A 13,487-nucleotide genomic window follows, 5' to 3' on the forward strand; every position below is an offset into this window, starting at 1 on the left:
GGCTGGATAGTTAGCTTGCAGATAGCGGGAAATGCAAAGGCTTGCAGAACGAGTTGGACCTCTTGAGGGGATATGTATCCGAGCGCCAAGCTTCGAATATGGGGCAAGTCCAGGCGGAACGCGGTCGGAGGCGAATCAAGGTCGACGACGCAGGCGAGTTCGAGACTTTCTAGGGTGTGCATGTTGTTGGAAAGGATGTCGCGCAAAGTCTCCATCGAGGGTCGCTTGTCCTGTGGTTGGTAGGCTAGACACAGCTACCGCTCCATCGCTGCAGTTGTTGAGACGACGGTAGTGTTCCCTCTTGCTGGTATTCGAGTACTTGAACCGGTGCTATCTTGCATATCTCGTTATCAAAGCACTCTTTGTACGCAACATCTCTTGAGCAGGACAGCTCCCATTTCTTCAGACGTGGCATGACGGTCCAACGTAATTCATAGCAGAGATAAGTAAGGAGGAAGCAGCTTCGTACGGTCGCGAAGAACGATCGGATATGATGAGCGTGAGAGGTGAGGAGACAAGAGAGGCGTAGAAAATGGTCGTCGGTGAGACTGTAAGGGACCCAGAGTTCGCCTGGGATAAATCTTGGGGGTTGAGAATCGAGGAGGATTTCGAGGTCGATGTCCGAATCGGCCGAGGGCTCGAGGATAAGGTCTTCTCGAGGAAAGACTGTCTGAGCAGTCTCTAGAGGGTCATCCCGACTTGGCTCTGGGATAAAACGTGCGGCATGACCAGTGATGGTGAGGGAAGTCCAGAGATGCGCTTCGTTAACGGCAAAGAAGCGCCATAGCCTACATGTAGTCGATACTCGAAAGGAAAAGGCAGTATCGCGAGTGCTGAGTGCACCAAACGCGAAGATCTCGAGCAGTTCCTCCGGAAGGTTGTTGATGTAGTCCTTAGCTGGGGGATGCCCTTGGTTTGACTGTACCAACTCGAGGCTGCGTACAAGATTATTGAGAAACGATGCTAACAAGTGAAAGATTTTTGTGACACACCCGTTCATGTTATAGACAGAGGACATCGTCGAAATCAGCGAACTTGAGAGAAAAAAAATATGTAGATCTCGCACCAAAGAATTGTTTATATAGACCATAAAATCTGAGGTGGCGCGCGCAAAGCAGACAGTGCTGCAGGTAGGCTTTTGTGCCATTTAGCTATTTTTTATGTAGTCCAACGCAGACTGGCAGCCGCACGGCATGTTAGCTTTGGGATAAATAGGTAAATAATATAAAGTTAACTATTTTATGGCTATTTATTTATTTATTATTATGTTGCTAATTAAATAATTAAGTCTTATGTTCTTTCCAAAAGGGGAAGATTACACGAGTACAAGTCTCGGACTTGCCTATACTCACATTCTGCCCGTTCTGTCATCTTTCTCCTTGCTCTATATTATTCGTCCCATCGACGTCCTCAACGCAATTCTCGATGACTGACGACAAATTTCGCGGCGCGCCGTAGTCGAAGTAAGCTTTGATTCGATCGTGAATGAATCTGAAGCGGTTCTAATGAGCATTTTTTTCATTACAGGACTTGCAGCTACCACCAGCCTTTGCCCTACCTTCAACCGAAGTCATATCTCGGGCCATTGAACTTGCCTACGAACGCGATTTCTCGCATATTCCGTGCGCTTTCCTTTTGCTATTGGTGCCGTAGACGCTGGAAGCTTTCGTACAGTGTCCTCGACCGTGATAGAAAGCCTCTAGGATACTTGGATGTGGCGAAGCTGAAGCAGGAATGGGAAGCAGGGAAAGCTAATCCGGTACGTCGCCAGTTTGTGCTCTGCATATATGCCATGCTGAATTGGAGGCCTTGAGGATGACCGCATTAGCCAGTACATGACCAAGTTCAGGCGAAAGTCGACCGAGCCGTACACTTTGATAACACCAGCTACACCTCTTGCGGAACATCGAGGCTTTTCTCCAGGACAATATCTTTGCTCTAGGTGCAATCATCTTGTCAGTTCTTGCAGCTTATTGTCTAACATACCATGTTGTAATAGTCACGGACTACCAGCGCAAATTCGTACTGGGTGTTGCTACGTCCCAGGATTTGGAGAAATTCGTTTCACGAAGGGGTTTCTAAACGGGCGTGAAGCATAATGTATTATATCCCTAGATATTGTTTGTACTTCGTCCTCATTCCTATATCGTTCATGAACGGATACGCGTCCAGGCCCATTCAGACGCTATTGCTGAGAGACATCTACGATGAATTGATACAGAATAGATTTCATTTATCATGTGAACTAAGTCGTGTCCATAGCCTCGCCTACTAGTTGCGTGATTTCCTCGTCCACAATCAAACTCTTGACAGTCTCACGCTTCCATGCCGTCGTTCCACGTCGGAACCCATATGTCTTCTCTTTCTGTACACCGCTGGTGGGCATCTCCACGTTGACGAAGCATCTCAGTATGAGTGGCTGTGATGATGCACGCGTCGACATTGGATCCAGAGCCAAGATCGTTGAAAATACCGGCAGAAATAGCATGCTTGACGAGGGTGAGAGCTTCGTCGCGCTGCAGAGTCCTCAGGATATGGTCGTTAGCGTACAAGGTAGCATACTCACCGGTCATATTCGGCCGCCAGCTACTCTCAAAAACGGCCCATCGCAGCAAGACTTCCAGATCCCATAGTCACATAAGGAAGTTTGTACAGTCGACCCGTGTGGGTGGATGGTGAAAAGGTTGGGACCGGTAGCGTCCACACCACCAAGGACGAGAGCAGCACCGATCTGACCGTGGTATCTGCTCAAAGTTAGGAGTAGGAGCGAAAGGCCACATATTGATACTCACTGGAACAGCATCTGCTTCAGCATCGTCATCGCCGTCACCACTCGCGGTTTACGGCCAGTATGGAGAGCATGGAGCTCCATATTGGAGGATATAAGCGCCGTCGTGAATTCGGTATCGGCGGCTGTACCAGCACCGCAGCATCTAATTGATTCTGAGATATAGTGGATCTACCAAGCCCTAAGTATGCAGCAGTATGAGGTTCACAAGTGCGACTTACCTTTTCACAGTTTTTGTCCGCGACAATAGGGCCCTCAGTGGCCCGTGTATCTGCACCAAGAACAATTCCGTCCTCAAAAAGGCATCCTACGATAGTTGTACCGGTACTGGTAGCCTTGGGCAATGGCAATCCCTTCTCGCTCAGGAAGTTGTTTCTACACAAAACCGGTTAGCCATTAGCATAAAACACAACAAGATCTTTCACCTTATTTGATTAGAAAGTCAAAACCGGGCGAAGAATAGACGGAAGAGCTCGCCATGGCTGTTAATGAGAAAGAAAAGGCTTGCGTGTGGTCCTGGGAGGGTACGCGTACTTTTGCCACGTGACATACGGCTATCGGGCCGATCTAATCTCTGGTCGACCCCTCCTTCCCCGACGGCCTACTCTTTGACACGGAATTTGACTCTCACCTTGACTACTATCTACCATGTCCGTGCAGACGACGATAATCCCCCACTCCCAGCAGCGCTCGTTACGCGTACCTATCCCTCTGAGCAAGAGCTCGATGGGTTCATTACCTCTGCTTCAAAGGCTCAGAAAGCTTGGAGCAAGGTTCCGCTAAAGGAGAGAATCGCGACTGGGTACAATTTCATCGTGTGTTTCCTCAATATTGCATCAGACTATTCTCTGACTAGCATTCCAGGATGAATTCAAAGCCTTGAGCGAGGATCTCCCTATGGAACTGACTCTGCAAATGGGCAGGTGAGCCTCAGGAATCGCGGAATAGCCTTTGCCTGATTCACTTGGTGACCAGACCAGTGTCCCAATGCGCTGGAGAGGATTCGCGGATTCCTCGATCGCGCTAATTACATGCTGTCCATCGCAGAGAGCGCGCTCGCCGATGTCAGTCTAACTGACACTGACAAGCCTGGCTTCCGACGATACAGTAAACGTGCCCCTTTAGGTGTCGTCCTTGTTGTCGCAACCTTGGAAAGTACGTACTCTCTCACAATCAACTTGTATGAAAATTAATAGATGAAATAAAGCTATCCTTATCTCGTCTCGATCAATGCTGTTCTCCCAGCCATTATCGCTGGGAACGCGGTCATCCTGAAACCATCACCCCAAACACCTCTAACTGCTGAGCGTTTCGCGCTTGCATTGACTCGGGCAGGTGTCCCCCAAAGATATTATTCAAGTTGTGCACATGTCACCCGCGTTTGACCTCTCACGCTGTTTCAGCATCCTTCCATAGACTTTGTTTTCATTCACCGGCAGTGTTATAGGTGGCCGGGCCGTAGAGGAAGCTGCCGGTCCAGGCTAAGGGTTTCAAAGGCGTTGGTTTGGAGGTATGTGAGCCATTTTCTCGTGCACAATTCATTCATCTGACTTGCCTCAGCTTGGTGGAAAGGATCCTGCCTACGTACGGCCTGACGCAGATCTGAATTACACGATCGGTGAACTGGTCGATTGGTATGGCTTTATAAGATTATTTAATAACCTAAAGCTAATAAATGAAGGGGCCTGTTCAACTCTGTCAAAGTTGCTGCGCCATCGAGGTAAGCATGAATTTCCCTCGTGTCGCTATAATTTGACACACCATGCACTCAGCGAATCTACGTCCACGAGGCCGTATAATGATGCTTTTGTTGAAGGGTTATGTGAAGCTAGTCAAGGTATATGCATGTTGAAGGTGCCAGATCGCATGTGCTAAATAGCTCTTTCACAGGGCTACAAACTAGGCGATCCCACACTCCCCGAAACGAACTTAGGTCCTGTAGTTTCCTTAGCTAGTGCTGAGAGAATTCGTAAACAAGTTTCGGACGCAGGTACGTCAAATGTTGCCCCATCGTTAGGAGTCTTCCGATCTTCTTGCAGTGAAAGCTGGTGCGAAACGCTTATCCCGGAAGATTTATTCCCAATGGCGAAAGCGTGAGTGTCTGCACCCTGGGTATGTCCAAGCGCGATCCTGAAATTTTTCACAGCGGAACTACGTATGTTGCGCCGCAGGTTCTAGTCGATGTGAATCATAGTGAGTTCACGCCTATTCATTCATATGGCTTCTCAGATGATATGAAATTCATTCTAGGTATGGATGTTATGATGGTCGGTTCGGAAGTTGATGATTGTGCCGCTATGCTCATGAATTGTTCATAGGAAGAATCATTTGGTCCAACAGTCGGAATACAAAAGTCTCTTCCGACGAGGAAGCTGTCAAGCTCATGAACGACTCTCCATATGGACTCACAGCATCCGTGTGGACGAACGCATCTGCTAATCCGGCGTCCGAGGAGATATTCTTGAAGTTGTGTGATGAACTAGAGACAGGAACAGTATTCCTGAACAGGTGAGTGTGGTATGGCAGAAGCAATATAGAAGTGTTGCTGAATCAACGGTAGGTGTGACTTCTTGGATCCCGCGCTAGCTTGGACTGGTGTCAAAGATAGTGGTAGAGGCGTCAGTCTCAGTAAATTTGGTGCGTGCTGTTATCATCAATCACGACATTCGACGACCTCATTGGCCGTTAAAAAAAGGATACGACCAGTTGACCCGAGCGAAGTCCGTACACATGAAGATCAGACATCATAGAGCCCGAATTGTTTATAGGTAACATAGACGCTGCAATATTGTATTTGTAAAGAAAAGCCAATAAAATTCCCAGCAACCTATCAGTTACGCGTTAACAACGTGGGAGTAACAGCTCGAAGCCCCTGTACATCACGTGATCCAACGCGTGTTTGCACCGCCGCTGATCCGACACGCTGCAGAAGGGCACCATATACAACATAAATTTATATAAATCATGACATCGTTCCATTCTTCCTCCACTTCCACCCTTCCAGCCGCTCCTGCTCCTTGTGAGCCAACCTTCTTCCCTTCCCCCCATGATTTGGCCTAGAAATTCCTGCTTACAACTGCTGATCCTCCACGTTCTTTTTTACTACCAGCTAGGCAGCGCCTATGACATTGTACGGGATTACTCGGGCAGCACTTTCTTCGACCGATGGGACTTTTTGGGAACTGGGATAATCTCACGTTGGGTGCGTGTTTTCCCCTCCTTCAACATGTGGCTTGGTATTGAAGAGAGTGCAAGGGGATGTATGGTGGCTTAGCAAGGCGGATGCCTTTGCTCAAGGCCTAGCGTATGTAAACAATGCGGGGAATGCAATTATAAAAGTCGACAACATGCACAATGTGGTGTATGGCCAAAAGCGGAATTCGGTGAGGTTGCTCATCGTGTCCTGCTTCGTATCCTAAATGATTCTGTAGGTACGGATAACGTCCCAAGACATATACGCTGTTGGCAGTTGTGGATCATCGATGTCAAACATATCCCATTTGGATGTTCGGTACGCTTGCTTTTACAATCTACCCAACCCTCTTGAATTGACGGACGTGTTCGTTGTAGGTTTGGCCCGCTTTTTGGACCACAGGCTATCAAGATGAATGGCCCGTGGGAGGCGAGATTGAGTGGGTCATGTCCAAGCGTTTATTCTTTGAAGTTTCCTTATCCACCCATTCCGCAGTATAATCGAAGCCATTAATCTGATGCCCAATAATCAAATGGCTCTACATACGACATCTGGGTGCCAGCATGTTCCCGAAAACCTACAGTATCAAAGTGGAGCAACTACTCAAACGGACTGTTCTCTCTCTTCTGGTTGTACGGTTTCTCGAGTTGAAGGAAAACAGTTTGTACACTGGTCTCGCTGAAGCCGGTGGAGGGGTATGGGCTACACAGTTCGACGTTTCTGGGTGAGTTTTCAGTGGTGTTTTTTCTCAATGTCGTAATACTAATACGTGTTTATGTATAGAATTTTGTAAGTTTCAACTTATTCGCGGTTGTTGATCGCTAAACATACATCATGCACAGCATCTGGTTCTGGAGCGTACGTTAGAACTTTACTCATTGTTGCTCAGCGCCCCTAAATCATTCGCATTTAGCGGCCGAACGTTCCTGCTTCGATATCTGCAACAACAGCATCGACAGGCGTTGACCTTTCTGATTGGGGACCGCCTTCCGCTAGCTACCCGGCGACTTACTGTAATATCCCAGAATTCTTTTCTGCTCAGAACTTAGTCCTTGACATAACTCTTTGTGGACAATGGTAAAAGAACCCTATTGTTCAGATCTTCCATTACAGAACTTACATTCTTTATAGGGCCGGCCTTTCAAATTTGTACTTCCCTTCGTGCGGATCTGGCACAGGCACATGCGTGCGTATTTGTCTTTCTCGCTGTGAAGTGGCTGACGATCCCCCAGTACGCCGACAGCGTTGTGGGGCCTGGTTCCACTTTCAATGATGCCTATTTTGAAATATCCTACATTCGCGCTTATACTACTGGAGCACCTGCGCCCACACCGAATGCGCTGGTGAGTATTTCGACTTCGACGCCCACCGGGCTTCCGACAAGCTTGCTGGTGCCTTCGACGCCTACGGCTTCGAGCCTGTTCTTCCCTGGAAGTGCAGAAGGCCGTCAGGCCAATATGATGCGCGCGATAGCCGCGATTCTGCTGGTCGGATTATTTAACCTCTGGTTGTGATACATGTTGCCTGCTTGCTATGTTTTTCATTTCGTGGTTGGGACTGACGTTTACGATATAGGAAATGATATACGACGCCTATAGACAGATGTATCATTTTGGATCTCTTTAGACACACCATCTAGTTACGTTTACTCGTATAGGTGGATACGATGTATTCTTTAACGCACGAGTAATATCTACTCAGTCTGCTCACCCTTATACTCAAGATGCTTTGTCAAGAATCAAGCTATCGATTCTACACTAATAAGCTGTATTCTAGCTGTTGTCCTATTATCTATCATTATTATTCAGAGATTACGGCGCCGGCCTTGTACTTAGAATTCTTCTTCTACATAGCTAACAATGATACAGATTAGTCAACTCGGACCTAACGAGGCATCTCATGAATTACTTGATCTCCAGAACATAAGCTTCCGCATCACTCCAGGGAAGAGACCTGGCGACCTCGTGTCAGCATTTCGTAGCCTAACTCGCATTTCTCTGAAATGCCCACCGAACACTAGGGCTGGTCCCCAGGCAGATAGAAGCAGTGCCACGTGCTGCGTTCCAAAAGGTGTTGGTGTTTCGTGGCCGGCAACAACATCAACTAGGGTGGATATACAAGTAAGGAGAAGAACGATAGTGAAGGCACTGTGGAAATGGTTTGAATGAACAAATATCCCGCACATCTGAGGTGAAACTTACACTTGAAAGAACATTATACGCCATATTGCCGGTGATAGGTATGCAAGTCGTTTCTTTCGCTTGGGCATAGCTGTAAACAGTATAATTAGCATCCGTTCCCAGTATGTAATAGAAGTCCATACCGCCAAAGGACAGCGTTTTAGAGTAGGGCGATCTATAGTCAAAGTCGCTACATGAAATATCCAATGAATCCAAGTCATCGAGCTTCTCTCCCCCACAATCATTGGATTCAAGTTGGATATCATCGTCTCCGGGGCGAGTCCACACCAACGAGCTCGTCTTATCTTGGTCGGACTCTTCAGGCGTCGCAAGGGCTATTTCGTTCCAGTCATTTCCTATGATAGCAGAGAAATCAGGATGTCGTGGACCATCTCGTCGTATAGTCGGGGGTGGGGGGTCAACAGTGGCGAAGGTAGGGAAAGAAGAGGATACAGGGGAGTCGAGGACGTCTGTATCCGGTGGAAATAGAGAAGAGTGAGAAAAGCTCGTGCGATCTACAGGTGGGAGGATCAGTAGATGAACCAGATGCGTGGGACTGAACCAACCTGGTGAATCGAGTTCGTGACCAGAGGGCGTGGCCCTTCATAGAAGACGGACAAGGTGATGGAGCAACCTTGGGTACTATTCGATGACTGTAGAATCTCCAAGGTAATCGCGGAAATGAGTGAACCCGTTGGTTCTCGAGCTCCTCTGAACGGGAACGCTGGATGTGTCTGCTCGTCTTCAAGGATCGCACGATGGACTTGACAGAGAAGAACAAAACGGGTACTGCGAGAAGTAGTGGTGTGCCTGCATAACCGAAAAATCTCACCCTATCGTGAGAGGGCGACTGAGTGACTCGGAACCATTTGACGTTGATCATCACTCACCATATAGGGTCTGATGCATCACAGTGGAGGTCGTCAGTGGGTTTGACAGCATCCAATTTGATGATAATGACGATCTCTACTATTGTGGCAACAATAGGAAAGACCAGGAGCGTAAAATAGTAGTGATTCCGCCACACCAATACCCTGCAGTCAATGGTTAATGAAAATTATGCAATCGTCTCCGGCTGATCACGTACGAGCGCTCCGCATCCGCCCATGATTTGGGCTTCCATACAGTTATACACGTAGCGATACAAAAGACGCGCAGACGCCAGTCATCACATAAGTAGAAAACCCGAGAATGATAGTTTGGGCTGATACAGAGTCAGGGAGCAGGACAATGGAAGAGTAGGAGGACAACCCCACCAAGGCAGAATGCCCGAGGCATAGCGTAAGGATCAATCCTCCAAGCCATCCCTACATCGATGGCGTCAACAATTAACTCCAACGAAATTCACGACATTCCGGATTTTACCAATACAGAAACTGATTTGCATCAGCGTGCAAGCGATGCAGTAGATCAGAGGGCCCCAATATGATTCAATGCAACCTGCAAAAAGCATAAGGACTGCCCAGCAGCTAGCAAGGCCTGGGGGGATTTGACATCGAGCCTCAGTAAGATAGCGCGAGGTAGATCACAAGTCGCCCACCTGTGAGTGATTAGCACCATCCATACCACCTTGAGTGCGAAGGGTAGCATGTTACACTTCAGTTAGCGATCACCATCCGGTCGAGACGACCAGTGGCCTCACAGGTCTATGCCAAGTTGGAAGGGAGAGGAAAAGGGAGAACAGCAACACGCTGCCGGCATCAGAACCTTGTGAACCCTTCAATCATCATGCAGTTTTATTAATTTGCCTGCAGCTGCAGAAAACCTTGCCATTAGGAGAATTGTACCTCATCTCCGAAAAATCAAATGAGGTGGGAAACTGCGACCGACCACCCTACCGCATGCTTCTCGAAGGCGGAGACAACGAATTCGAGACGGTCCGAAGCAAGGCACTTGCCTGCCGCGGTGCCTTAATTCCACGCCATTTCCCTCTTTTTTTTTCTTTGGACGGGCCGATACGCTTGCCGGGCTGACCCTGCGCCGAGGGACGACCCTGGTCACCTTCACTTTACTGAAGGTAGAGGTACAGAGCGGGAGTACCCATATGACATGCACCGTCACAAGCTCATGTTTAGTGCTCAGAAGACTACGTGGAGTGTCGGATACGTCTGTCAGCTCCGAGTCAGCTCACATCTACGCTTCGGTGAAGATCTCTGAAATCCGCCATGTACGCATCATGACGGACGAGACAAGAAAAATGAAAAATTTGTGATCTTATGAATGATATGTATTCAATAGATATAAGTAGGAATTTTCCGACCGTAAGTACTAGTGCCTCCTGCCAGACAGGAAAATCCAAGTCGGCAAGAAAAAAAATAAAAAAAAACTAGAATCCCGTTCATAGGCCTAGTACAGTCTCAAGCCGTCGAGGACAACATTGGGAGACCTAGGTCGGGGTTAGTGGGGTGCAACGAAACATTGAGTTGGGTCAAGAGGCTCACAAAAAGTCTGACCCAGAAGACCCAGAAGCAACAGTAATAGTGAGAGTGTTTACAGTCGATCCGGTTGGGTTCAGATAACCAGAAGCTAGAGCCCACAGTCAGCCATGTGTAGCGTGACAGGAACAAGACATTGAACGTACAGGATTGAGTATGTATACATGATGTTCTGTCAGATTTATCAATAGAAGTTCAACGGCCCTAAGTGCTTGACAACGCTTACATTTCCACGCCATGTACCACGGGTTACACCTTATCCAAGGTATGTCAGTCATTTAAAAAATGATGGAGGGAGCATACCTCTTGAATCTGGTTGATCTGGAACAGACGGCGTAGAGCTCGTCCAACTGTGACGGTGACTACAGGGCGACCCTAGAAGCAAGGGACAACGTCATATCATGCACGGAGACACTGATAGGCTGAAACTTGCCTGCGAAGGCGAGCGTGGTTGCGACGTCAAGGGTTCGGCGCCACCTAAAAGGAACTTTCAATCGCCGCGTTCAAGCATTACGACAATTTCGGTACGTGCCTGCGAACTCGACAGCGTGAATTTCACCGTTACCGCTCCGATGTCCTTGTGTAAAAGAACTTGTTACGGAAATCCGAGATGGAAGATTTCACAGCTCACTTTGAAGATAGCCATGGGGAACGTATCCACATCATCACCGATGGTGAAGGTTACTGAGGGCTAATCAGCCCGGTAATATAGGCGTGCAAGAGTTTAAGCGCGTACCCGGCCCCCAGTCAGCCATTCGGCTGTCACTTGGACTGGAAAAAAAGGTGCCTTTCAATCGGCGAACGGGACCGCTCAAGCGCCACTTACTGCATCGTTTCAATCAAGCTGCAGAATTTCAGAACGAAGCTGCGACATAAAACATCCGTGTTGCTTACTCGGCATTTAGGAATCCTCTTGGCGTGCCATCAATCTCACCAATCTGCCAAATCACGGATGGTGTCTAAAGTTATAGTTGTTAGAAGGTCGAATAATCTCCGAATGAGAACACCTACAGCCTCAGTCGACGCGATATTGGACGTTCCAACGCTTCCAGCAGTAACGGTGACACTCTGAGTGGCAACTTCTAATTCCATTTTGTATACTGTGTCGAGAAGGCAATTATCAGTTTCTTTCACAAAAAAATCATTGAATGAGGAAATTCACTGACGCGTCATTGTGTAGGTACCCGCTTTCATATAGGGACTGACGAAATCACCGGACGAGTCCGTTCGCACCCTGAACAATAGACCAATGAGAGATCCCGAATAATTGAATATTAACACCACACTCACCAGTACTGAGCGTCGCTGTTACTGAAACCGACCGACATATAGTCGGCGTAGGCCGAAGGATATCCGGTCGCGCTTCCTTTGACCCTGCCTCTGTCATCTTCGGAGGTCCACCCGTCACATCAAGGCCATCCCAGAATGAGGTATCTACAGTGCTGAATTAAAAATCCGATGAAACAGTAGGTGAACGATGGCTACCGATGTCAGACGAAGGAGTGGATCCAGTCGTAAACCATAAAGCACTAAAAAGATCAATTAGATGATGAATTTTCAGAACGCGCACACCGAGACTTACTAAGGACCATGCAGACCCATGCGATACGCTATCTGACATGAGATCATTTATCATTAATACTGAAAGAAAATAACAAACATTCTGTTTGTGTGTGTCCGGAGTTCTAAACGCGTATGCCTAAGATGCGTAGACCACAACAATCAAAGAACCTTACCATGTCTACGTCAAAACATCGGCATGAGATCGGATTGATGAAAGATAAAACTCACAGAAATAAAGCTCTTGCTGCGAGGCTGTCAATAATAAACCATGATTCAACTGTGGTGAGTTTGACGACCAAAGGGGAAAAAATGTGTCACTGACTTCCTTGGTTATCGATGTCGCGCATGAAAGGCCCGCCGGAGCTGCTTTCATATCCGGTACCGGGGATAATCATCCAAGCAGCGATGCTTGATCCAGAAACTCCGTGAATTTGGTCATCGATAAACTGTCTGGACGAGTAGAACTTCGACCTTGTTTCGGAGCCGACCAAGTACACGTCGCTTCCTTCAATAGCAGTCCCGCCTACAATGTCTGATACTTCATAACCATTGGGGAGCGTCGACTGACTGAGACGGGCAATGAACCGAAGCTCGCCAACGGACGGCTCAGCTGTAGTGCTAATTCTCTTTTAGTAGTCTTCAGGGCCGGTAATCATAAACGTACTAGGTGGCCATATGAATAGCTGGATCGTTGTATCTGGCGACGTAGTACCTGTAACGGACCAGTTCAGCGTGACAACATTGGGAAAGGAGAGATAAATACTGAATAAGGGTGCTGGTGGTGCAGGTGATCTATGGAAAAAAGAGAATGAGTTCGTACTATATGCAGACGAAGCCGATGGAGTTACAGTAATATCTGAAGGCAGGATGGTTTAGTACACGACATATGATATCATAAAGCGCTTCTTACAGTTATTGTCATGGCCTCCGCGGACCCATGAGCAGTCAGCGTCAATACCCGACGCAATCTGACTATATTTGCTGGAGTCTTGCGCCTAGCACATAATGTCAAGTAGATGAAGAAGCGCAGTACTCGAGCACTAACCTCGATTCCATTGAACTTCATGGAAGTAATGTCTCCACTAGTCGAATCAACTGGGGGGGATAGTCCATAAACGCAACATTTCGTAGATCAGGTACCATAGGCGCACCAGTGAAAATCAAACCGGCGGAGGTATCGACAATGTACGAGTCTCCACTTTCAGTGAGGCCGAAGCCAGCAACCGTGGAGCATAATGACGCAAGAAGCGTAGTAGCAAAGACGAAGCACAACATGACCATTGCCCAGGGAAGGATCAGCGAGACACATCCTGGTTTATAGTGTGAGA

General features: G+C 47.8%; 5 protein-coding genes across 5 annotated transcripts; 3 read left to right on the top strand and 2 right to left on the bottom strand.

Annotated features, from left to right (window-relative positions):
* Positions 1 to 532: 532 nt before the first annotated feature.
* On the top strand, positions 533 to 2,082 carry EV420DRAFT_1484230 (uncharacterized protein; the record flags this gene model as incomplete). The annotated part of the gene is made up of 6 exons (XM_060470048.1): positions 533 to 649; positions 1,086 to 1,130; positions 1,528 to 1,622; positions 1,654 to 1,759; positions 1,943 to 1,955; positions 2,000 to 2,082. 6 exons carry the CDS (start codon positions 533 to 535, stop codon positions 2,080 to 2,082), a joined length of 459 nt encoding a protein of 152 aa, XP_060325721.1.
* Positions 2,083 to 2,245: 163 nt separating this feature from the next.
* Positions 2,246 to 3,338, bottom strand: EV420DRAFT_1622619 (20S proteasome subunit; the record flags this gene model as incomplete). The annotated part of the gene is made up of 7 exons (XM_060475827.1): positions 2,246 to 2,361; positions 2,393 to 2,506; positions 2,567 to 2,591; positions 2,654 to 2,744; positions 2,793 to 2,959; positions 3,010 to 3,163; positions 3,238 to 3,338. 7 exons carry the CDS (start codon positions 3,336 to 3,338, stop codon positions 2,246 to 2,248), a joined length of 768 nt encoding a protein of 255 aa, XP_060325722.1.
* A 33-nt stretch (positions 3,339 to 3,371) lies between these two features.
* On the top strand, positions 3,372 to 5,657 carry EV420DRAFT_1571660 (succinate semialdehyde dehydrogenase). Its single transcript, XM_060474330.1, is given in 19 exon segments — positions 3,372 to 3,487; positions 3,511 to 3,605; positions 3,737 to 3,769; positions 3,789 to 3,947; positions 3,996 to 4,125; positions 4,205 to 4,262; positions 4,285 to 4,298; positions 4,349 to 4,422; positions 4,493 to 4,508; positions 4,561 to 4,581; positions 4,605 to 4,625; positions 4,679 to 4,778; positions 4,828 to 4,836; positions 4,860 to 4,881; positions 4,935 to 4,981; positions 5,111 to 5,127; positions 5,157 to 5,296; positions 5,349 to 5,425; positions 5,484 to 5,657. The coding sequence occupies 19 exon segments, from the start codon at positions 3,437 to 3,439 to the stop codon at positions 5,558 to 5,560; spliced, it is 1,161 nt and encodes a 386-aa protein (XP_060325723.1). The 5' UTR covers positions 3,372 to 3,436; the 3' UTR covers positions 5,561 to 5,657.
* Positions 5,658 to 5,834: 177 nt separating this feature from the next.
* Positions 5,835 to 7,607, top strand: EV420DRAFT_1484233 (glycoside hydrolase family 16 protein; the record flags this gene model as incomplete). The annotated part of the gene is made up of 11 exons (XM_060470049.1): positions 5,835 to 5,990; positions 6,034 to 6,171; positions 6,220 to 6,299; positions 6,359 to 6,424; positions 6,544 to 6,705; positions 6,765 to 6,770; positions 6,824 to 6,839; positions 6,895 to 7,058; positions 7,113 to 7,167; positions 7,214 to 7,324; positions 7,557 to 7,607. The coding sequence occupies 11 exons, from the start codon at positions 5,835 to 5,837 to the stop codon at positions 7,605 to 7,607; spliced, it is 1,005 nt and encodes a 334-aa protein (XP_060325724.1).
* Positions 7,608 to 7,878: 271 nt separating this feature from the next.
* On the bottom strand, positions 7,879 to 13,434 carry EV420DRAFT_1648309 (Rhamnogalacturonase B, N-terminal-domain-containing protein; the record flags this gene model as incomplete). The annotated part of the gene is made up of 25 exons (XM_060478133.1): positions 7,879 to 7,934; positions 7,992 to 8,128; positions 8,183 to 8,252; positions 8,305 to 8,727; positions 8,780 to 8,994; positions 9,052 to 9,195; positions 9,249 to 9,277; positions 9,334 to 9,468; positions 11,228 to 11,280; positions 11,333 to 11,367; positions 11,423 to 11,440; positions 11,491 to 11,555; positions 11,608 to 11,696; positions 11,763 to 11,830; positions 11,883 to 12,030; positions 12,082 to 12,125; positions 12,179 to 12,206; positions 12,388 to 12,411; positions 12,482 to 12,777; positions 12,824 to 12,871; positions 12,923 to 12,951; positions 13,008 to 13,015; positions 13,070 to 13,154; positions 13,205 to 13,254; positions 13,311 to 13,434. The coding sequence occupies 25 exons, from the start codon at positions 13,432 to 13,434 to the stop codon at positions 7,879 to 7,881; spliced, it is 2,421 nt and encodes an 806-aa protein (XP_060325725.1).
* Between the last annotated feature and the right edge of the window lie 53 nt (positions 13,435 to 13,487).

The sequence above is a fragment of the Desarmillaria tabescens genome (genome assembly GCF_030435595.1).
Source record: "Desarmillaria tabescens strain CCBAS 213 chromosome Unknown EV420scaffold_48, whole genome shotgun sequence".
Classification (NCBI taxonomy): domain Eukaryota; kingdom Fungi; phylum Basidiomycota; class Agaricomycetes; order Agaricales; family Physalacriaceae; genus Desarmillaria; species Desarmillaria tabescens.